Genomic DNA, 23,798 nt, shown 5'->3' with positions numbered 1-23,798 from the left:
TTTTGCTTAAAAGTAATGAGATCAGATTAGCACCTTAAAACCTAAGACACTATTGTGTTTTTTCTTATAAATTCCACATAATTTAAACAACACACACCACGAAACATAAGCATAACACCAAAAGCACATTTTGTGTAAGAAGAACTAATAACCATTAACCACTTCATTTATTAACTCATAGCAAATAATTTATATTTACAAAAAGCCAAAAAAAAAAATTGACATTAATCTACGAATCTAATCAAAACATCATGTCACCCATTGAAGTTGAAGCACGACCTCTCCGCTTAGAATGTCGGCGACGACTCCGACTCACTTTTAACATTCCATTCTCATTAAACATTTGTTTTTCTTTTGAAACAATAACACACTCCGGTGGTGGGACAGGGTACCTATGTGTATGATAACAATATGAGTATGTCATGAAATGTTGGCGGAAGTTTTGCATTTTGAGGCGGCGCAAGGGGTTCATGATGGCGTAATCTTGAGCTTTGAGATTTTCTGAGCAAAATTCGTCATCCGGAACTTCAATAGGATCAAAAATGCAACCCTTGAGAATTAGATTCTTGTATGTAGCTACAAAAGGACCGTAACTATAGTCCACTTTGCGATTTCCTTCGTGTATTGCCCATTTTGATGCATCCCATATAGTAGCATACAAGTACATCGGCTTAGATGGGTAATTATTTTCCATTTGCTTATTCCGTAACACTTCTCTAATTGGAATTTCATCAACAAAAAATCTACAATAATTCATCAAACAAATACACTATTAATAAACAAATGTTTTAACAAAATATATGGTAAGTCTCTGAAATATTTTTTTTGCCACCTATATATGTTTATATATTAAAATATGCACTTCACGATTTTCATTATGGTTTATGAACTAATTAATTTTCATTATCTAGTCACCACTAATTATATTTCTCTTCTTTTATTTCGAATAAAAAAGGTATCTTTTCCTTCTTTTATTTTTAAAAAAAAAATACTACTTATACCAATTTTAATTGCACTTGGACAAACATAGGATCCTAACTAACATGAATTGTGTGGATTATAATTTTCAGTTGGACTTAATTATGGTCGACAAATGAAATATATATTTAATTATAATGTATGAATGAATGTAGTAATAGAAACACACTTACGTATACAAAAATAAAATAAGAGAGAGACAACACTTACATAATATTTGTTTCTGTCCAAAGAATGCTATATCTGTGATATTCCTTGGTTGGATCGAACCAGAGATCGTAACGCTCCTCACGACCACTAGTTCCATTTCCAAACAAGTTTGTTTGAAACTGCCATGGTTTTCCAGCTTTATTACCCAGGAATTCAAAATCGAGTTCGTCATGCCTTCTTCTATCGAAGACATCAATGCTTGTGGTCTGTAGCAGCAGCAACAACAACAAATAAACCCCCAAAAAAAGTTAATGTTTAGAGTAATAATAATGGAATTATCAATTTCTTTTGGAAAAATTTAACATATATAAATTGGAGTTTACGTCAATTAATATTTCAATATATTTTAATTAAGAGTTTTTCTAGTTACACCCTTAAATTATCATGTTACACCCAAAATTGTATTAAAAATTTATAATATACCAAAATAACACTCTTAGCTTCATACGTAAAATACCGATTCGTGTATTCGTATTTTTGAAGTTTGTACGTGAACTTAATTCACTTGTAAACACGTGAAATCAATTCGCGCCTATGGACATGTGAAATGTACTAAGGTAGGTTAATCTATTGTGGTAAAATTGTACGTGTATTCCATTTTCGAGCAACACGGAAGAAAAAAAATTGGGAAAATTTGACCGGAATCAATTGAGCCCTTCACAATCACAAACGATATTGTGTCAAAAAATATTATTCCATTTCTTAACAATTCAAGGTAAATTGAATTTAGGTTCATCTCTATGCATCAAAATCTTTATGTAGTAGATGATTGTGAAAAATTGGATAGAAAAAATTGTATTTGAGAGACAGGAAGACAAAAGGTAATGATTGAAAATTTAAAAATAGGTTAGGGGTACTTTTGTTAATTTAAGGTGTAACCAAAAATATTTTGGGGTGTAATTAAAAAAATTCTCTAATTAAATATTTGATTGAAGAATATTATTCATAAACATACTAAAAGAAATCATAAACATTTAATTTGTGTTTCTACCCAAAAAAAATATATTAATTGTTGTACTTACATAAAATGTGACACAAACACCCGCAGTAATATAATTTGATGGTAGTTTTATTTCCGCGCTAAAAAATCCACTGGTGTACATATCAATGGATTTGAATCCAGAACCTACCCATAGAAAGAAAAAAAAAAACATCAGTGTAACCCTCATGAAAAGAGAAAAGAGAGTAAAAATGTTTTTGCATGTTTATAATTAATTTAATTTAACTTACCAGAATGTTTATGAATAATCAGTTTCACAGTATTTCCATCAACCGATGGAATAACGTTTTCCTTTCCCCATAGATAAGTAAACCCATCATGAAATGGTATAGTGGCTAAATCGAAAGCAGCAAAGCTAGAACAAAAGAGAAGAAATGAAGAAAAAAATGAGAATAAAAAACTAGTTTGTGTGACACGATCCATATGATAATAATTTAGTAACTTGTTTCTACTCCAGAACTCTCTTCTGTGTTTTGTTCTTCTACTCACTTTGGTCTATCTTTATATACAAGATTAAGTTCTATATAAAAGGAAATCAAGTGATTAAATATTGGTCTTTTAATTCACGCTCCTACCCAGTGACGAATAGCAACAGTTGTAATTGTGTAGTTAGTTATTATTACATTTAAATGATACATATTCTCTAAAGAGGAGTGGAGTTAGAAATGCAATCCCTTTACTTAACTCCGAGATTGCAAGTCATGTCCTTTCCTTTATGACATTGAACCATAAGAATTGTTAATCTTGGCTAGAAAGTAGGGAAAATAAAAAACAACTCATGACCAACACATGACATACAATCCTAAAAATTGTGGATTTAAATGATAATATCCCATTTTTTAATGAGATCAAATCAAAAATTGAAAGACACAATTAAGCACAATCGTAAAAACTTCACTATACCAGTTACTATTATTTTTGTATTTTATGTTAAAAAATTTAATAATCACTATCATAAGTAGGGTCATACTAGGGTATATGAATCCACAAATAATAAATATTTATTGAAAAAATAATAATTTAAATTTAAAACATGAATTGACACAATTTTCAATACATAGTTTTTATATTTGTTAACATACTATTTCCCTTATTATAAGTAATAAAATTTTGAAAATATTAAATTTTATTTCAATGACAATTTTAATAAATAGTATAATTTTCAATTATTGTAAATTTTAAATGATAGAAAATCATTAAAAAAACTCCTCTAGTTTTTTTTAATTCTGAAAGAAAAAAACTCCTCTAGCTAATAAGTTAAAAAGGTACTTTTTTTTTAAAGAAATTTAAAAAGGTACTTATATTGAATTTTCAATTAATTCTAACAAATTACTATAATTACCACACACCCATAATATCACAATTATATACTCCTATATCACTTCTATTGTTTCCTCTGCTCTGTCCCATAAAAAACTCCTCTAGCTAATAAGTTAAATAGTTTTTTTTTATAGAAAGTTAAAAAGGTAATTATATTGAATTTTGAATTAATTCTCCCAAATTACTATAATTACCACACGCCCATAATCAATGTTTCCAAATCACAATTCTATATATACATCACTTCTATTGTTTCCTCTGTCCCATAAAAAACTCCTCTAGCCAATAAGTTAAAAAGGTATCTATATTATATAAATTTGTGACCTTCCTCAAGTCTATATATGGAAGTGTTTTTCTCATCATATTCTCATGACATGTGGCACTCTCAATAAACAAATTTTCTTATCCTATTCTTATGACACGTGGCACTCTGAACAAACAAAGCATCCTTATGCATTTGGCTTTCAATACTCTTCCATATTAATATTTGTAACCATATATATCATTTTTTTTTAAAACATATATATCATGTATATATTTTTTTGGCCAATTCATGATTCTTTTTAGCCAATTCACATTTTTTTGAATTTATGAATTAATGAAATGAACTAACTTTTATTTTTATTTTCATGATGATAATATAATAATAATAATAATAATAATAATAATAGTAGTAATAATAATAATAATAATAATAATAATAATAATAATAATAATAATAATAATAATAATAATGTGAGACAATTTTATTATAATATATTTTATAATTGATATTAAAGAATGAAATTTTAACGAGATTGATTTATATAATATCATATTTCAATTGCATGTGTATTTGAATATGCAGAAAAAATTGCATATATTCTTTAATCTATTAAAAAGATTATCAAATTTATAATTTATCGAAAAGTATAAAATCTAAAAAACTAATAGTAATAAAACAAATATTATTTCATTAAACTGTTCTTTTTTTTTAAGAAATATCATTAAGCTGTTCACCCTTCAAAAAAAAATCATTAAGCTGTTCAATTTTAATTTTAGGATAGAAAAAAAAAAGCGGAATTGAAGCTGATTGTATTAGTCAAAGAAAATCATAAACATATCGAAACCATTATTTCAATTGATTTGTATTTAACAAAAAAAAATTTTGGACCGAAAAAAAACAACTTAATGAGCTCATTTTATTAAACATGAAAAAATATAAAGATTTACCTCATTTTTTTTTATGTTTTTGTTAATATTTTATAACTTATATCGAGCCATATTATTAAACAAAAAAAACATTTTTTCTTTTGCTCATAATAATTCTCCATCTTTGGACCTTGCCATTAAAACTTATTTAAGGCTGATTTAAGACTGATTCTCCATCTTTTGCCAGATTGGTGTTTTGGGAGCAAAACTATTTAAGACCTGACCAATAAAACCGATAAATTATTAAACAAATTAAATGCCATTCAACTAATAGTCATATTTTTGTTCTTTTTCAAATGCAGGTCATTTAACAAAAAAAATATATTCCTTAAAAAAATTATATTTTTCTTAATAGCTAAGACATGAGCTTGAATTTGATTGGTCGAGATAAATGTGGTTGTTTTACGTAATTGTCCTCTAAAATCTATTATAAATTAGACCCATTGGCCAACACTTTCTTCACACCACAACTCCTGTTTTGCAGTTGTCTTTCATATTCCTTTCTTTTTCTTTGGGTAATTTTCATAATTTTTTTATTCATAATTTTATTCTTAATTTTCAGGTATTTTTCTTCCCTTTTATTTCGTTAATTCACATCAAAACTCCAATCAGCTTTCTTTCTATTTCGTTGGATTTTTTATATTTCGTTATATTTTTTTATTGTTTCTTCTTTGTATCTCTTCACAACTAAATTACACCAAAAAATTTGTTCACCGTCAAAGAATAAGGATGTTAAATGTTGGTATCGTGAGAATTTGCTGATTTGTATTTCTATTTGGATCAAGATGTGTGTTGTTTCTATTTAGTTTTGTAGTGAATTTGACACGTTCAATTTTTTGGTTTTATTTCAGGTGTGGAAAGAGAGTTTAAAAAGGCGGAGGAGAGCAACTGATTCGTTTTATAGAAGGCTAGAGAATTGATGAATAAGGATTGATGGACTTGAAAAGTTGTTCCGATCAAGATTCATTCTACCCTACATGCATATACCACTATTAAATTTTTTAGATTCAACTACAGAAGGAGCACAATACTTTATGGGAAGACCAAGGATACATTTTTTCACTAAGAGTCATAATTGTACATTCTTTTACAAGGAGGATCATATATTTTTTTTAATACATTTTTTCAGCCGTAAACATATATTATGTTATTATTTATTCAATTTTTTTTTATATATTATGTTATTATTAATGCTAAGTTCCACATTGTAATGGTCTTTCTATATGTTATTTATTATTTATTCAAAAAAAATTATACATATTATGCTATTATTAATGCTAAGTTCCACATTGTAATGGTCTTTCTATGTTTGTTTTAGTGTTGTATTATATCTGTTTGGAGGGTAGTATTTGAATGTGTGAATTTTTCTATCACTTTTCATTTAATCAATTTATCCTACATGTTATTCTCATTTGATTTTATATATTTTAATTTATATATTTTAATGTTGATGTTAAAGAAGAGATTAAAAAGATTATGTTGATGTTAAAAAAGAGATTAAAAAGATTACGAGATTGCTGATTTTTTTTTTTTTTGGTGTTTTTAATCGCAACTCTTTGACAAGAAGTTCCAAGACTGGAAAACCTATAACATGATTTGGCAGTCTAGAGCCTACATTTTTGTCAATATTCCCAATTTGTAAATTGAATAAGTGGTATGTAGAAAATAAATTAATTGATTAATATTTTTTTTATAGAATAGAGTAGTGAACGTTGATATACATTTACCTTTTGTGATTAGATGACAAAATATAGAGCTAAAAATTAGTTAAAAAATTGTGGTGTGGCAAAGGGTATTTATGATGCGTTTTAAATCGGTTTTGAGGTATAAATCATCCGGTCCAAAAAAAAATGATATGCGTTTAGGTTTATATTGAAAAAAACAAACTGATCCAATATAATGGTCTACTTGAATATGTTTTTTGATATCCAAATTGAAAAAATGTAATTAAAATTATATTCTTTTTATAAAAGAAAATTTCTAATTTAATTTTAACTATAATATGACTATTCCTTCAAAAAAGAAAAACTAATGTGACTATTTTCTATCAATGCACTTAATGAATATTGATTTCATAATATCACTTTAAATTAATTTCTCTTTAATTCTCTTTTGGTAAAAAAATATGTAACTTTACTTAGATGTGATTAAAGAAGAATGATTTCATAAAATCCATTTAGAGTAATTTTTTTTGCCAATAACTATAATAATTTGAAAATTATTAAATAATCACAGCTCTAATTGTCTTCTTTCTATTTCGTTAGTTTTTCAATTGTCTCCTCTTCGTACATTTTTACAATTAAATGATATCAAAAGTCGATTTTGTTTATGATATAAAAACAACTTCTTCATTTTCAAACAAAAATAAATAAAAAATTTCATCAATTTATCGAAAATATTTATACAAAGTCCTATTCTCTTTTGTCTCTATCAGTCGCTAATGATTTTTTTTAGAAGAAGCCAAAACAAAATTAACATAAATAGTTATCATCCTAATACAAGGTGTGGTTGGAGTCGTAACCTACAAAAGTCATACAAATATACCACGAAGCCAAATTGGTTGAACAAAAAAAAGCTAAATGGACATTCCAAAATAAACTAAGACCATCCACAACAGAGCACCCTAAATTGGGTGCTTACATTAAATTCGTATGTCCACATCACTCATTTTACCGTAATACTTAATAAGCACCAATTTTCTCCAACCCAGCACCTTTAAAGAAATTATTAAATAGGTCTCACAAATAATTTTATATCATTACATTTCCACAAAATTTATTTATTTCATTAAGATTTATTAAACGGGACCCATGAAAAATGAAGAGAGAGAGGGTGCTTCCATAGCCACCCTTCTCCATAAGCACCCATGTATTATACTCCACAATGGGGGTGCCTATTTAATGTGGTGCTAAATAGGTGAAACACCCACCATTGTGGATGGTCTAAGAGATTTTTCCCCAAGTATGCTAATCAAATAATATATTACAAGACATAGCTTTGAGCTATAATACTAATATTGGGAAGCATCTTCGAACCAATCATTATTTTGTTAAAGTTTCGAATATTTTCACTCGGTCGTATATGATCATTTTCATAGAAATAAACAGTTAATTAGTCCCTAAACTATCACTCTTTCAATAACTTAATCTCTAAACTATTAAAATCAACCAAAAGATCATTAAATTGAATTTTTTACATGGTCCACTGGTGAGAAACTTCGCAGAGTCTTCGCCTTAGACTCTGCAATTTCTCAGGAGAGTCTTTGCCTTAAAATGCATCTATAACTATGCATTGAATTTTTTTTATCCTTTCCTTTTTGGACTTAGATATAACTTAAGTAAAGTATTGATTATTTAAACCATTTGGTTTGGAAGAAAAAGATGTAACACATGTATTTTTTTTTGTCAGCAGACAAAATGAAAAGTATCACTTGAAATTAACAAACACAATTGTGCAGTTGAAGTTCAAATTACCTGAGTGAAAGTGTCCAATCTAACAATATAACGACATTGTCAATCGAGTTAGATCTTACAAAGATGACAATATTTTTTTAATATGGCAAAATGAAATATATTAAACCAAGAGAAGATTCCAACTTGGACAAGAAATGCAAGGCTAAGACTCAAAAGAATATCAAGTTATATTACAAATCAAACACCGGCAATAAAAAGCAACAAAACAATACATATGAACCAAAACAAACACTAGCTAGAAAACAAAGTTCAAACACCCACCGATAATGAAAATCAAAAGCTAAGTGTTTAGCTTTCAACCACTAAAGATAACACACATTTTTGTTATAAATGCTTTGTTTATTTTTAATAGATATGTAGATGTTCTCATTTTCGTTTTCAATAAATCTAAACCAATTTATTAAATTTAATGGTGTTTTTATATGGTCCATCAGTGAGAGACTTAATAGAGTCTTCATCTTATAATCCACCTATAACTATGCATCACATTTTTTTTTGGTTATTTTCTTTTTTGACTTAGAGACAACTACAACAAAACATTGATTTTTTAAACAAGTTGTTTTAGAAGAAAAAAACATGTAACACGTGTATTTATTTTGTCAATAGATGAAGTGACAAGTACCATTAAGACACATAAAATGGGAATATCCAACGTGGATGGTCGTAGGAATGAATATGTTTAAAAAATTTGAGACAATTTTTAAGAAAATGATATAAAAAAAATCTTACAAAATTATTATATTAGACGAGACAATTTTTCATATCGCGACATGAATGCATGAAAAAAAATTGTACAAATTTTTCTAAATAATATGTATCAAATAATTAAAATTAGAGTTATAAATACATAAATCATAAAGTTATGAACCATTTTCAATATTTTTTTTCTTTTTTCCCTAAAAAAACATTTTTTTCTTTTTTAAAAAATTCACATTAATAAAAAAAAAATCATTTAGAATGGCAAACTAATTTCGTATTTGTTTTCCACCCGTTGTTTACTCTCTTTATTAATAATATAATTATTGTAATTTATTGATTTAATTGATTATAATTAAATTCACAATTATATGTTTAAATTCAAATATTAAATACCGAAAACAGAACACAAATTTCTGATGGAGATTTGGTATTAACTTTGTCTGCATTCAATAGAAAGTAGCTTCAAATAGTGATAGTCGCGGTGATTTTTGGATGTCAAACTATTAGATTAGTTTGAATCTTAATTCGGTTCCACCACTGATCTTTCATATTCCATTTATTTTTCAGGTATTTTTTTATTCTTAATTTTTTATCAGTAACTATCTATAATAGACTAATGAAATTAACTTATACTTAATTGTTGCAGTTCTGGTGATTCTGTTAATAAAGTCAACACACGTATGGCGGAGGAACTTAAGGAAATGGTTGACGTGTTTAATAAATATGCAAATAAATTTCATCAGGTGCGGGATTATGTGGAACAGGGCGGAACACCAAACTTTTCGGTTAGATTGCTTGGAAGACATAAATGGGACGCGACGATGCACAATCTACTGACATGTGACGAAGTTGTTGCTCTAATTATTGGTGATTCAAATGATATGGAGAATGGCAGAGATGTTGTTGCTAGAAATGCAGCCGGGGAGTATAAGAGGTTGTACGAAACTGAGCCTTATTTCATAGCTTTACAGTATCCTCTGTTGTTTCCTCGCGAGGAGTATGGTTTTAGTACAAATATTCCAATTAGATCTGTTGACCATGGAAATAAGAGCGGACACGGATAACAGTTACCATACGCGAATGCATTGCATATAGAATGCAAGACAGGGTCGTTGAGTATGGCAACGTTGTTAACTCGAGGAGATTGTTGCAACAATTTGCTGTTGATTGCTATACTATGATTGAATCGCAACGGTTGTGGTAGATTAGAAAAAAATCAAAACACCATAAGGTGCAACATTCTGAATGGTTTGCACGAGGCAATGGATTGGGGTGAAACTGATGCGTCTAACGTTGGATGAAAGATAGTGTGACCGCCGTCCTTTACGGGTGGCAGGCGTTACATGTTTAATAATTGTCAGGATGCAATGGCAATTTGTAAGAAATATGAATATCCCAATTTGTTTGTAACAATCACGTGCAATTCAAACTGGCGAGAAATTCAAGATTTTCTTAAAGAATGAAACTTAAAGGCATCTCATAGACCTGATATTGTTTGTCGAGTATTCAAAATGAAGTTGGATAAATTGATGGGCGATTTTAAGAAGGAAGAATTGTTTGGCAAAGTTGACGCAGATATATATTGTAATATTAGTAGTATTTTATTTAAGTATTTTATTTATTTTTTAAGTAGAATTTTATTTATTTTTTAAGTATTATTATGACACCGTCTTTGTCTGCATAATAAATTTATGCAGGTATACATTGTAATACTATGCGGTATACATTGTTGATGTTTATTTATTTTTTAAATAAATTATTACACCATTTTCGTCTTAAAATAAATTATGACATCATTTTTGTCTTCGTAATAAACAGGTCATAGTCACGTTATTTTCGAGTGCGAACTATTGTGTTGATATTGCAAACTGTACTAACAGTTATTGTTTTGTTGGCAGGCATGTACACAGTCGAGTTTCAAAAAAGAGGTCTTCCGCATGCTCATATCTTGGTGTGGTTGAGTTCAGGGAACAAACTGAAGACGGGTGCTGACATTGATAAGATCATATCATCCGAGCTGCCTGACAATACACTTTATCCAAGACTTTATGATGTTGTTTCTTCTTATATGATGCACAGGCCATGTGGTGGTGCACGTCCCTTCTCGCCTTGCATGGACAGGGGCAGATGTACGAAATATTATTCGAAGGATTTTAAAGGAACTATGACGATAGACGACGAGGGTTATCCGAGGTACAAACGTCGCGATTTTGGGATACATGTTGACAAGCAGAGGGTCCAATTGGATAATCGCTATGTCATTCCATACAATCCACATCTTCTCATTAGATACGAAGGTCATGTAAAAATATTGTAACAAATCCAACTCCATCAAGTACCTTTTCACATACGTTAACAAAGGCCCTGATATGGCATTGATGCAGTTGTCTGTTGACGGTGATAATCGTGATAAGTCCAAGCCGGTTGATGAAATAAAGCAGTATTACGATTGTTGTTATGTTTCACCCTGTGACGCTGTTTAGAGGATATTTGCTTTTGATAAACACCATAAATGGCCTCCTGTTCTCAAACTAACGTTTCACTTGCATAATGAACAATCGATACTATATGATGGTGATCATGACATCGAGGATGTGGTGATGTATAACGAGGAAGCGTCTACCATGTTTCTCGCATGGTTTGAAGCAAATCGTCGGTATGTAGGCGTGCGATCTAACGTGTGCTGAATTTCCAACAAGATTTACTTATGAGAAGAAAGACAAACAGAGGCAGCCACATAAACTAGGATATCAAATTGGAAAGCTTCATTACATGCCGCCTGGTATAGGGGAGTTGTACTACACAAGGATACTATTGACTGTTCAGAAGGGTTGCATGGGATATAGATGCATAAAAACAACTAATGGCCATACCTATGACACATTCCAGGAAGCATGCTCTGCTTTGGGATTACTTGACGACGACAGAGAGTTTATAGGTGGTATCACGGAAAATGGTGAGTTAGGTTCAGGCCATCAATTGCGTTGGTTGTTTGTGCATCTCTTAACCACTAGCACAATGACGAGCCCTGATATAGTATGGGCTGCGACATGGCAGTTACTGTCCAATGTTATCTTATTTGAACTTAGGAAGCATCTGAATAATTCGGGTAATGTCCATTGTACTTATTACGAAATCTATGCACCATTTTTGTTTTGTTTACGATCTAATTTTTGCATTTTTTTCTCTGGCTAAAAAGACACAGTTTAGAAAAATATTTAACATAGTCGTGCTCAAAGTATTTTATGCCTATCTCAATAAATATATTTATCTATTTAAGTAGTGATAATAAACAAATACAATATTCTTTCAAAAAAAAAATAAACAAATACACTATTAAATATTTTTTTATTTCATGACAACGGGTTTATACAGCAATATATAGAATAGAATGAAAGGATTTAAATACGAGTGTATGCACGTAGGAAAATAATAACTTAAGTAAAACAGAGATAAATTCAAGGCTACCTAACAAAGTAGACACACCAGAGAGCTTTTCACTATTTTTTTTAGACGACAAATATTATTCTTCGTTGAGAGTGCATAGGAAACGCCAAGCACTCGTGGAAATGAACAGAGGATGAATACAAGAACCAACAAAGGCAACACGCCTGCACCCAAAAAATCATGAGGCCGAGGTGTAAACTAGGTTGCCTTAATCAAAGACCAAACCCAGCAAAGTACCACGACAAACCGTTCTGCTACCTACACGAGAGTACCCCTGTCTAACAATCTAATGCCCACAAAGATCCTCAAAAAAATCGCAGCTGCACTACAACAAGCCGAAATACCTGCAACTAAAAAACAAAAAAGCCAAGCGGACGCAGCAACAATTATGCACACACAGAAGCCTCCCAGCCAGCGGCTACATCGCGTAGTAGTAGCGCAAAACTGACACCAACACACCCATAGATAATGCAAACATCATAAGGTTAATGCAGGACCTACTGTCAACGCCACAAAACTGTCATATATAGCTTTCCACTATGTATATCTTGATTAATTTGATCACATTTTCTGTTCTTTAATTGATTATTTTTTCATGTTATCTAGATTAGCGAGCTATCATGACATCATTTTGTAGCAGTTCCTATATCTATTTATTTTCGCGTTAATTAAATAATGACTTGGGAAATCCTTTACAAATAAGCTTATTTTTTTAGTTTGAGTTAAACTGGAAAAGCTTTTTTCGGTTAAGAATTGAGTCGTGACTTTAATATCATTTTTTTCTGTTGCATTGCATATATTCTCTTACTATCATTTTTCTTCAGGTGTTAATATTAATATCGTGACTTTACATTTAATATGAAAATCTGCATATCGGTGACGTTGACATGAAGAACCTGTGTTTGATTGAAATTGAAATGCTACTTCAGGAAAACGGACGGTCGCTTACTGACTTCAAATTTATGCCCATGCCAAACGCAGCAGACATGCCAACTTTCACAAACAAGCTTATCGTTGATGAGCTAAATTACAGCAAAGTTAAACTGGAAAAGACACACGCTGATCTGTTACTGATGATGACTGATGAACAAAGATGTGTGCATGACAAGATCATGGTTCTGACGATGGTGGTTTCTTTTTCTTATATGGTTACGGTGGTACTGGAAAAACCTTTATATGGAAAACATTGTCGGCTGCTGTTAGATCGAAGGGGTTAATTGTATTGAATGCTGCATCCAGCGGTATATCGACTCTTCTATTAATAGGTGGAAGAACCACACACTCGGCGCTAACAGTCCCTATTAAGATTAATGAGGCGTCATCGCTTACGATGGAAAAGGATAGTCCTAGGGCAGATTTGGTGCGTGCTACAAAGTTGATAATTTAGGATGAGGCTCCAATGATGCACCAATGGTGTTTTGAGGCAGTTGACCGATCATTGCGTGATATCATGTCCAAGAACGATCCCCTAAATGAGGTTAGACCTTTTGGTGGAATGACAGTAGTTTTAGGTGGTGATTTCAGGCAGATATTGCCTGTTGTCCGAAAAGGAACGAGGCATAATATTGTTGATGCCACAATCAATTCATCAAAGATACGAGCTTATTGTAATGTGTTGAGGCTTAATATTAATATGAGATTGGGTGCATCTTCGGTACCTGCGGAGCTGGAAGAAATTACTAATTTTGGCCAGTGGATACTCTCAATTGGAGACGACAACGACACTTTGGATGAGAATGGTGAAATGAAGGTAGAAATTCCTGAAGATTTGCTCATGTCGGACACAAAAAATCCTTTGATGTCACTTATAGACTTTGTGTATCCCGATTTGAATGATAACCTTGGTGACCCGCTATTTTTCCAAGAAAGGGGAATACTCGCACCAACGCTTGATTCAGTTGAGCATGTTAACGAATATATGATGTCACTGATTCCAGGTGAAGAGAAAGAGTATTTAAGCTCTGATTCTGTTTGTCGGTCGGGTGAAAATTCTGATGTCCAAAGCGAGTGGTTCACAATGGAGTTTCTTAATGGTTTTAAGAGCTCTGGAATTCCAAATCACTGGTTGAAACTAAAGGTGGGATGTCCAGTTATGCTGATGAGAAACATCGATCAGACCAATGGACTGTGTAATAATACAAGGCTGACAGTTACACATCTAGGGAAGAGCACGATAGCTGCTACCGTAATTACAGGAAAAGGGCAGATACCAGGGTATTCATTCCCGGGATGAATCTTATTCCGAGTGATCCAGGACTACCCTTCAAATTCAGGCACAAACAAAATTTCCATCGACACTTTGTTTTGCAATGACAGTAAATAAAAGTCAAGGTTAATCTTTATCTCGAGTGAGAGTTTATCTTCCTAAGCCCGTGTTCACGCATGGACAACTCTATGTCGCTGTCTCTCGGGTTACTTCTAGAAAAGGTTTGAAGCTGTTCATCTTTGGATGAAAAGGAGACCACAAATGTTGTGTATCGCGAAGTTTTTCAAAAAGTATGATCATTGATTATGTTTTAGAATTGTTGTTGCTATAACTTAGGAAACTAAAGTTGCGTATTGTTTGGAAGTCTTTTTATTTTTAATTTCTTTGTAAGGCAGACTGGTCATTACAGGACATGCAATTTCTATATAAGTAGATCCTCCTGCTATTGATTTTTAATTGATGCACTTTTCAGGTATAACAATACGCGGAACTTTTTCTTTTACATCGTTGTTATCCTAAAATACAATATTTACATTAGACCATTTGTTTTGTAAAAAATAAAAACAAATAACAATTGGCGTTTCTATAGCCCAAACTATATTTATACACACCCGTAAAAAATTTAACGTTTGCATTCACAGACTAGGTGTATACATCTGACACTGACTATTATATAAAAAAAAATACAAATATTTTAGTTTTAATGATTAATAAAATACATTATGTCAACAAATAATAATATACAGTACGTCGGCGTATTTTTGCAAAAATATTGCATATGCTAAGTTTAACAATGAGTACATCTTATACTACAAATAATTAGTATAAGTATAAATCCAAATACTTTAATCGTTATGTGCAATGTTTAGATATTTCAAAATATATACAAAATTAACAAAATTAAGATGATATTTTTTTCCATATCAAATTTAAATTATAACCACACTTATACCTTTAAGATAACATAATATAAAATCTATACATTTGATAAAAAAAAAAAATTATTTCCCCGTGCTTGGCACGGGTCACTATACTAGTTTATATTGAATTTTGAATTAATTCTCTCAAATTACTATAGTTACCACACGCCCATAATCAATGTTTGCAAATCACAATTTTATATATATATATATATATATATATATATATATATATATATATATATATATCACTTCTATTTCTATTGTTTCCTCTGTCCCATAAAAAACTCCTCAAGCTGATAAGTTAAAAAGATACTTATATTGAATTTTCAATTAATTCTCTCAAATTACTATAATTACCACACGCCCATAATCAATGTTTCCAAATCACAATTCTATATACGGAAAATGCTTAAACCAGCAAGAAACAATATAGCGAGAACATCCCTAAAGCATTTTACCACTATACAATTGAAATTTCATTACATCACTATCCCGTTTTTTCCGGTCAACATGAGATGTGATTGGTTCCACAACAGTTCGCGAGGAGTTTGTGATAAAAAAAACTTCGCGAGAAATAGCATTGCTGTTCTCTCTCTCTCTCTCTCTCACTCTCTCTCTCTCTCTCTCTCTCTCTCTCTCTCTCTATATATATATATATATATATATATCACTTCTATTGTTTCCTCTGTCCCATAAAAAACTCCTCAAGCTGATAAGTTAAAAAGGTACTTTTTTTCTATGAAAGAAAGTTAAAAAGGTACTTATATTGAATTTTCAATTAATTCTCTCAAATTACTATAATTACCACACGCCCTGTAACACCCACGTCGTGGCTTTCGATATCCCGCTAGGTGGATACGAAAGGTTCCCGACCTAAGGGGAACGGTTTAAGCCGCAAGGGACCCCCACGACAATAGTAGGAACCGAAACACATCGGAATGAGAGGGATCCGGAGGCCGTGTAGGTATGGGACTACATGGTTGAAGGAAGGCTTATAAGAATTGTTAGGTACTGCCCATATCAACAAGATGCATCTTCTTTTCGGGAGCTCAATCCATAGGAACTCCACAGTTAAGCGTGCTTGGCTTGGAGTAGTACTAGGATGGGTGACCTACCGGGAAGTTTCCCGGTAAGCATGTGAGTGAGGACAAAGCATGCTGAAAAGATTCGTGTTGGTTTGTGGGGTTAGTCGGCAATCCTGTAAGCAATCTGGGATGTTACACTTGGTATCAGAGCAGACCTCTCCCAGTACGGTGTGGTTCGGGGACGAACCAGGCGGAAGCTGGTGGGCATGTAACACCCACGTCGTGGCTTTCGATATCCCGCTAGGTGGATACGAAAGGTTCCCGACCTAAGGGGAACGGTTTAAGCCGCAAGGGACCCCCACGACAATAGTAGGAACCGAAACACATCGGATTGAGAGGGATCCGGAGGCCGTGTAGGTATGGGACTACATGGTTGAAGGAAGGCTTATAAGAATTGTTAGGTACTACCCATATCAACAAGATGCATCTTCTTTTCGGGAGCTCAATCCATAGGAACTCCACAGTTAAGCGTGCTTGGCTTGGAGTAGTACTAGGATGGGTGACCTACCGGGAAGTTTCCCGGTAAGCATGTGAGTGAGGACAAAGCATGCTGAAAAGATTCGTGTTGGTTTGTGGGGTTAGTCGGCAATCCTGTAAGCAGTCTGGGATGTTACACGCCCATAATCAATGTTTCCAAATCACAATTCTATACGGAAAATGCTTAAACCAGCAAGAAACAATATAGCGAGAACATCCCGAAAATTTTTTACCACTATACAATTGAAATTTCATTACATCACTATCCCGTTTTTTCCGGTCAACATGAGATGTGATTGGTTCCACAACAGTTCGCGAGGAGTTTGTGATAAAAAACTTCGCGAGAAATAGCATCGATGTTCTCTCTCTCTCTCTCTCTCTCTCTCTCTCTCTCTATATATATATATATATATATATATATATATATATATATATATATAATGATATATAATGAAGTCATTTCGAATATTTCGCAAAGATTAAAAAAAATGTGTGTGTGGGTGTATGTATAAGAGGACGAAAAATATTTTTACTAAAACGTCGTCATCAAATATTAATGTATTCATCCGAACATAAATACATGATGAAAAAATATTAAATTGGAAATAATGCAAGTAATAATAATAATTATAAAGTGCAATTCTTAAAAAAAAAACAATATATAATTGGTAAAAGATAATTAATATTGTACGGAAAATTGAAAAGATCTTTCATTAAATAACAAATTTATAATATTATTTTACAATTTGTAAAAAAAAAAAATTTACAATTGGTAATAACTTATAAGAGTCTTGAAGACATTTGTTAAAGAATTAAGTATAGTATAAATGTCTTGAAACTAGTATAGTAACCCGTGCCAAGCACGGGAAATAAAAAACTTTTTTGATCAAATGTATAGATTTTATATTATGTTATCTTAAAATTATGAATGTGGTTATAATTTAAATTTGATATGGAAAAAATATCATCTTAATGTTGTTAATTTTGTATATATTTTGAAATATCTAAACATTGCACATAACGATTAAAGTATTTGGATTTATACTTATACTAATTATTTGTAGTATAAGATGTATTCATTGTTAAACTTAGCATATGTAATATTTATGCAAAAATACGCCGACGTACTGTATATTATTATTTGTTGACATAATATATTTTATTAATCATAAAAACTAAAAAGATTGTATTTTTTTTATATAATAGTCAGTGTCAGATGTATACCCCTAGCCTGTGAATGCAAACGTTAAATTTTTTATGGGTGTGTATAAATATAGTTTGGGCTACAGAAACGTCGATTGTTATTTGTTTTTATTTTTTACAAAACCAATGGTCTAATGTAAATTTGTATTTTGGAGTAACAACGATGTAAAAAAAAAGTTCCGCGTACTGTTATACCTGAAAAGTGCATCAATTAACAGTCAATGGCGGGAGGATCTGCTTATATAGAAATTGCATGTCCTGTAATGACCAATACGTAGACATGGCAACGGGGCGGACCGGGGGTGGGTTTGAGTATCCCCGTCCCCGCCCCCGCTTCCATGCACCCGCACTCGCCCTCGCCTCCGTCCCCAAACCATTTCAGGGTAAAAATTGAACACCCAACCCCGCCCTCAACTCCCGGCTCCGCCCCCACCCCCACCCGCGAAAACTTTATTTTTTATAAAATATTTAAAACATGCATATTTTTTCATTTTTTCATAGCAACAAAAACACAATAATTATATTAATAATTATTTATCTAATAAACTTTTTTTCAAAAGAGCAAAATAATTATAATAAATATGTTTCTAAAGAGTAATAATATATTAAAATAGGTTGGTGCTTATGGAAAAAAGATTATAAAATTTAAGAAAGAAAGTTTTCAAAAACGGGTACGGGGCGGGGGTGGGTGCGGGGCGGGGGTAAGCATACCCCGCACCCGCCCCGTACTAAAACTCCAAATTTCCCCCACACCCGTACCCGCACCCGGTTAAATCGGCTTTTCCCCGTTAAATTCGGGGCGGGGGCGGCCGGGTCTTGCGGGGGCGGAGTTTGTTGCCATGTCTACCAATACGCCTTACAAAGAAATTAAAAAAGAAAAAGGACTTCCAAACAATACGTAACTTTAGTTTTTTAAATTATAGCAACAACAATTCTAAAACATAGTCAATGATCATACTTTTTGAAAAACTTCACGATACACAACATTTTTGGTTCCCTTGCAAACATTATTATCTTCATCCAAGATGAGCAGCTTCGGACCTTTTCTAGAAGTAACTGGAGAGACAGCGACATAGAGTTGTCCATGCGTGAACACGGGCTTAGGAAGATAAACTCCCACTCGAGATAAAGATTGACCCTGACTTTTATTTATTGTCATTACAAAACAAAGCGTCAATGAAAATTGCATGCGCCTGAATTTGAAGGGTAGTCATGGATCACTCGGAATAAGATTCATCCTAGGAATGAATACCCTGGTACCTGCCCTTTCTCCTGTAATTACAGTAGCAACTACCGTGCTCTTCCCTAGATGTGTAACTGCCAGCCTCGTACCATTACACAGTCCATTGGTTTGATCGATGTTTCTCATCAGCATAGCCGGACATCCCACCCTTAGTTTCAACCGGTGATATGGAATTCCAGAACTCTTAATACCATTAAGAAATTCTGTTGTGAAATACTCGCTTTGGACATCATAATTTTCACACGATCGACAAACAGAATCATAGCTTAAATACTCTTTCTCTTCACCTGGAATCAGCGACATCATATATTCGTTAACATGCTCAACTAAATCAAGCGTTGGTGCGAGTATTCCCCTTTCTTGGAAAAATAGCGGGTCACCAAGGTTATCATTCAAATCGGGATGCACAAAGTCTATAAGTGACATCAACGGATTCGTTGTGTCCGATATGAGCAAATATTCAAGAATTTCTACCTTCATTTCACCATTCTCATCCGAAGCGTCGTTGTCGTCTCCAGTTGAGAGCATCCACCTGCCAAAATTAGGAATTTCTTCCTGCTCTGCATGCTCTTCGGGTACCAAAGATGAACCCAATCTCATATTAACAGTAAGCCTCAACAAATTACAATTAGCCCATATCTTTGATGAATTGATTGAGGCATCAACAATATCCTGCCTCGTTCCTTTTCGGACAACAGACAATATCTGCCTGAAATCACCACCTAAAACTACTGTCATTCCACCAAAAGGTTTAAACTCGTTTAGGGGATCATTCTTGGACATCACGCATTTATCGATCAACTGCCTCAAAGCACCATCGGTGCATCATTGGAGTCTCATCCCAAATTATCAACTTTGCAGCACACACCAGGTCGGCCCTAGTACTATCCTTTTCCATCGTAAGCGATGATGCCTCAATAATCTCAATAGCGACTGTCAGCGTCGAGTGTGCGATTCTTCCACCTGGTAATAGAGGAGCCGTTATAACGCTGGATGCATCATTCAATACAATTAACCCCTTCGATCTAACAGCATCCGACAATGTTTTCCATATAAAGGTTTTTCCAGTACCACCGTAACCATATAAGAAAAAGAAACCACCGTCGTCAGAACCAACAGACTCCATGATCTTGTCATGCACACATCTTTGTTCATTAGTCAACATCAGCTTGTGTCTTATCCAGTTCATCTTTGTTGTCATTTAGCTCATCAACGATAAGCTTGTTTGTGAAAGTTGGCATGTCTGCTGCATTTGGCCTGTGCATAGATTTGAAGTCAATAAGAGACCGTCCGTTTTCCTGAAGCAGCGTTTCAATTTCAATCAAACACAGCTTCTTCAAGTCATCGTCACTGATACGCAGATCTGCATATTAAATGTAAAGTCCCGAAATTAATATTAACACCTTTGCATGCATATGTGTGCACGTTGAAGAGAAAGAAAAAATATTAGCTTTATATGAAATTCTTTATATTTAAACATATCAGCTTAAAAAATGTAGAAAATGCTGAATGGTATCGTAGATTTAGTAACTCTTGGTTTGTTCTTTACTATAATTGCCTCGTCCATGTCATTTGCACCCTGATGCTAAACTCGTCATCCCAGAATTCCAAGCAATATCTGACTTGTGTTGCTTCAAAAACAGCAACAAAGAAGTACGCAAAGAGAAGTGCAGTGGAGACAACACTAACAAAGCATATCTCGGTGGAGACATATTTTTACTTTGAAGTTTTATGTTACCTCTTAATGCATTTTAAGTGCAACTTTTCCTTTTAAAGTTGCATAATGACACACCATTTGTTCTAATTCTCATCAATGACAATTGCAACATGTTCTGGCCTTAAAAAAAATATATCATTATGTCTTGAAACATGTCTATTTTCACTTCTGTCTTTGTCATAAAAACTAAAAATGATAGTAAGAGAATATATGCAATGCAACGGAAAAAATGATATTAAAGTTACGACTCAATTCTTAATCGAAAAAAGCTTCTTTCAGCTTAACTCAAACTAAAAAAATAAGCTTATTTGTAAAGGATTTCCCAAGCCATTATTTAATTAACGCGAAAATAAATAGATATAGAAACTGCTACAAAAAGATGTCATGAATGCTCACTAATCTAGATAACGTGAAAAATTAATCAATTAAAGAACAGAAAATGTGAACAAATTAATCAAGATATACGTAGTGGAAAGTTATATGACAGTTTTGTGGCGTTGACAGTAGGTCATGCATTAACCTTATGTTGTTTCCATTATTTGTGGGTGTGTTAGTGTCAGTTCTGCGCTGCTATTACGTGATGTAACCGCTGGCTGGGAAGCTTTTGTGTGTGCATAATTGTTATTGTGTCCGCTTGGCTTTTCTGTTTTTTAGTTGCAGGTATTTCAGCCTGTTATAGTGCAGCTGCGATTTTTTAGTGGATCTTCGTGGGCATTAGGTTGTGAGACAGGGGTACTCTCGTGTAGGCAGCACCACGTTTTGTCGTGGTACTTTGCTGGGTTTGGTCTTTGATTAAGGCAACCTAGTGTACACCTCGGCCTCATGATTATTGCACCCGACCCTTGTATATGAATTTACCATCCGCATATATCTCCCTTAGACCATACCCCCATTCAAGCCTTCAAAACACTCCCTACATTCACATTTAGGTTCCCTCGTCGGAAAATATTTTCTCCTAGTGGTATATTTAGAATTAAGCCTCCTAAATCATCCCAAAATTTACTTTTAAAGTTTTTTTTAACCCTGCCCAGGGTGCATAAGCACTAATGATATTAAAGATGTATTGTTCCACTACAACTTTTAGGAATATGATATGATCTTCTATCCTTTTCACATCTATAATATCCTTCTTTCATTCCTCGTCAACAATAATGTCTACCCTATTTGTCGGTCTAACTTATAACACTAAAGACGTATTGTTACACTATAAATTGTATAACTATGATATGATGTCCTATCCTCTTTACATATACAACATCCTTCTTTGATTCCGTATTCACTATGATGTCTACCTCATTTCTCGTTCTAACTTTATTAGTGTACCAATTCTTAAACCTTGAACTATCTAATTCTTTCGCCCTTTCATCCACCCACTTAATTTCATGATATTAAAGATGTATTGTTCCACTACAATTTTTAGGAATATGATCTCCTATCCTTTTCACATCTATAATATCCTTCTTTCATTCCTCACCAACAATAATGTCTACCCTATTTGTCTGTCTAACTTGTAACACTAAAGACGTACTGTTACACTATAAATTGTATAGATATGATATGATGTCATGTCCTTTTTACATATACAATATCCTTCTTTGATTATGTATTCATTATAATGTCTACCTCATTTCTCGATCTAACTTTGTTAGTGTACCAATTCTTAAACCTTGAACTATCTAATTCTTTCACCCTTTAATCCACCCACTTAATTTCCTATATGCACGTACAATAATCTTCCTTCTAGTCATAGCACCAACTATTTCAATATATTTTCCTATAAGAGTGTCTATATTCCTTGTTCCAAAACGGATCATACTCTCTTGTACTAACTTCTTTATCCACACATCATTTTTAGAGGTCCATATTACACCTAAAAATGAATGTGATACAAATAACATACATTTTGCCCAAACCATGGGTCGTTTATGCGTGATGGTTTACCGAAAATTATCAATGATAGTTGAAAGACCAATTTTAAAAGGCTATATTGTGGTAGCAAAATATTTGCATTGATTTTGCTAGGCTGTATTTTTTATACATTGTTTTTTTTTGGTAGTGAATAGATTTTTTTTGGTAGTGATTTTATACATTGTTTGAAAAATGGAATATGTTATTTAGTATATCAAGAATATTAATGGGATTTATACCGTCTTCAATAATTTTTATTTTTAAACCAAAAGTGGGCAATTAGAGTATCACCTCACCAAAATATATTAGCATATATATATATATATATATATATATATATATATATATATATATATATGCTATCTTGCAACACAGCCCTCTCATTAAGGAGAATATCTTCATTAATATTAAAATGTGATTAATGATTTAGAAAATTTTTATTACATTAATATCATTTGTTTTTTTTATGGTCCTTTTGAATATTTGTATTTCTTCATATAGAACTTGAGATTCTTAAAATGCTTTTTCAAAGAATAAATATTTACACCAACAACACAACACGATAAGAAAGTGGTATACACCATATTATTGTAGCCAGTATACATATGATTTACTAATAAATCCTTGAATGTCTACACATGGCAATTGTCCACAAGTTCATTATGAATATTTCTAAAAAAAAATAATCATTATAAGCAGTGGTAGATGTGAATCATTC

General features: G+C 32.3%; 1 protein-coding gene and 1 pseudogene across 1 annotated transcript; one reads left to right on the top strand and one right to left on the bottom strand.

Annotated features, from left to right (window-relative positions):
- Positions 1 to 129: 129 nt before the first annotated feature.
- On the bottom strand, positions 130 to 2,611 carry LOC146933646 (putative xyloglucan endotransglucosylase/hydrolase protein 30). Its single transcript, XM_085705436.1, has 4 exons — positions 2,419 to 2,611; positions 2,211 to 2,314; positions 1,189 to 1,394; positions 130 to 743 (listed from the first exon to the last, which is right to left on the bottom strand). The coding sequence occupies exons 1-4, from the start codon at positions 2,609 to 2,611 to the stop codon at positions 242 to 244; spliced, it is 1,005 nt and encodes a 334-aa protein (XP_085561562.1). The 3' UTR covers positions 130 to 241.
- Positions 2,612 to 9,287: 6,676 nt separating this feature from the next.
- LOC146933645 (uncharacterized) lies at positions 9,288 to 14,820 on the top strand (annotated as a pseudogene).
- The last annotated feature ends 8,978 nt before the right edge of the window (positions 14,821 to 23,798 follow it).

The sequence above is a fragment of the Medicago sativa genome, chromosome 4 (genome assembly GCF_051527215.1).
Source record: "Medicago sativa cultivar Bolivia chromosome 4, Bolivia_mono, whole genome shotgun sequence".
In the NCBI taxonomy this organism is placed as follows: Eukaryota; Viridiplantae; Streptophyta; class Magnoliopsida; order Fabales; family Fabaceae; genus Medicago; species Medicago sativa.
The sequence above is the reverse complement of the archived record's forward strand: the minus strand, read 5'-3'. Positions and strand labels throughout refer to the sequence as shown.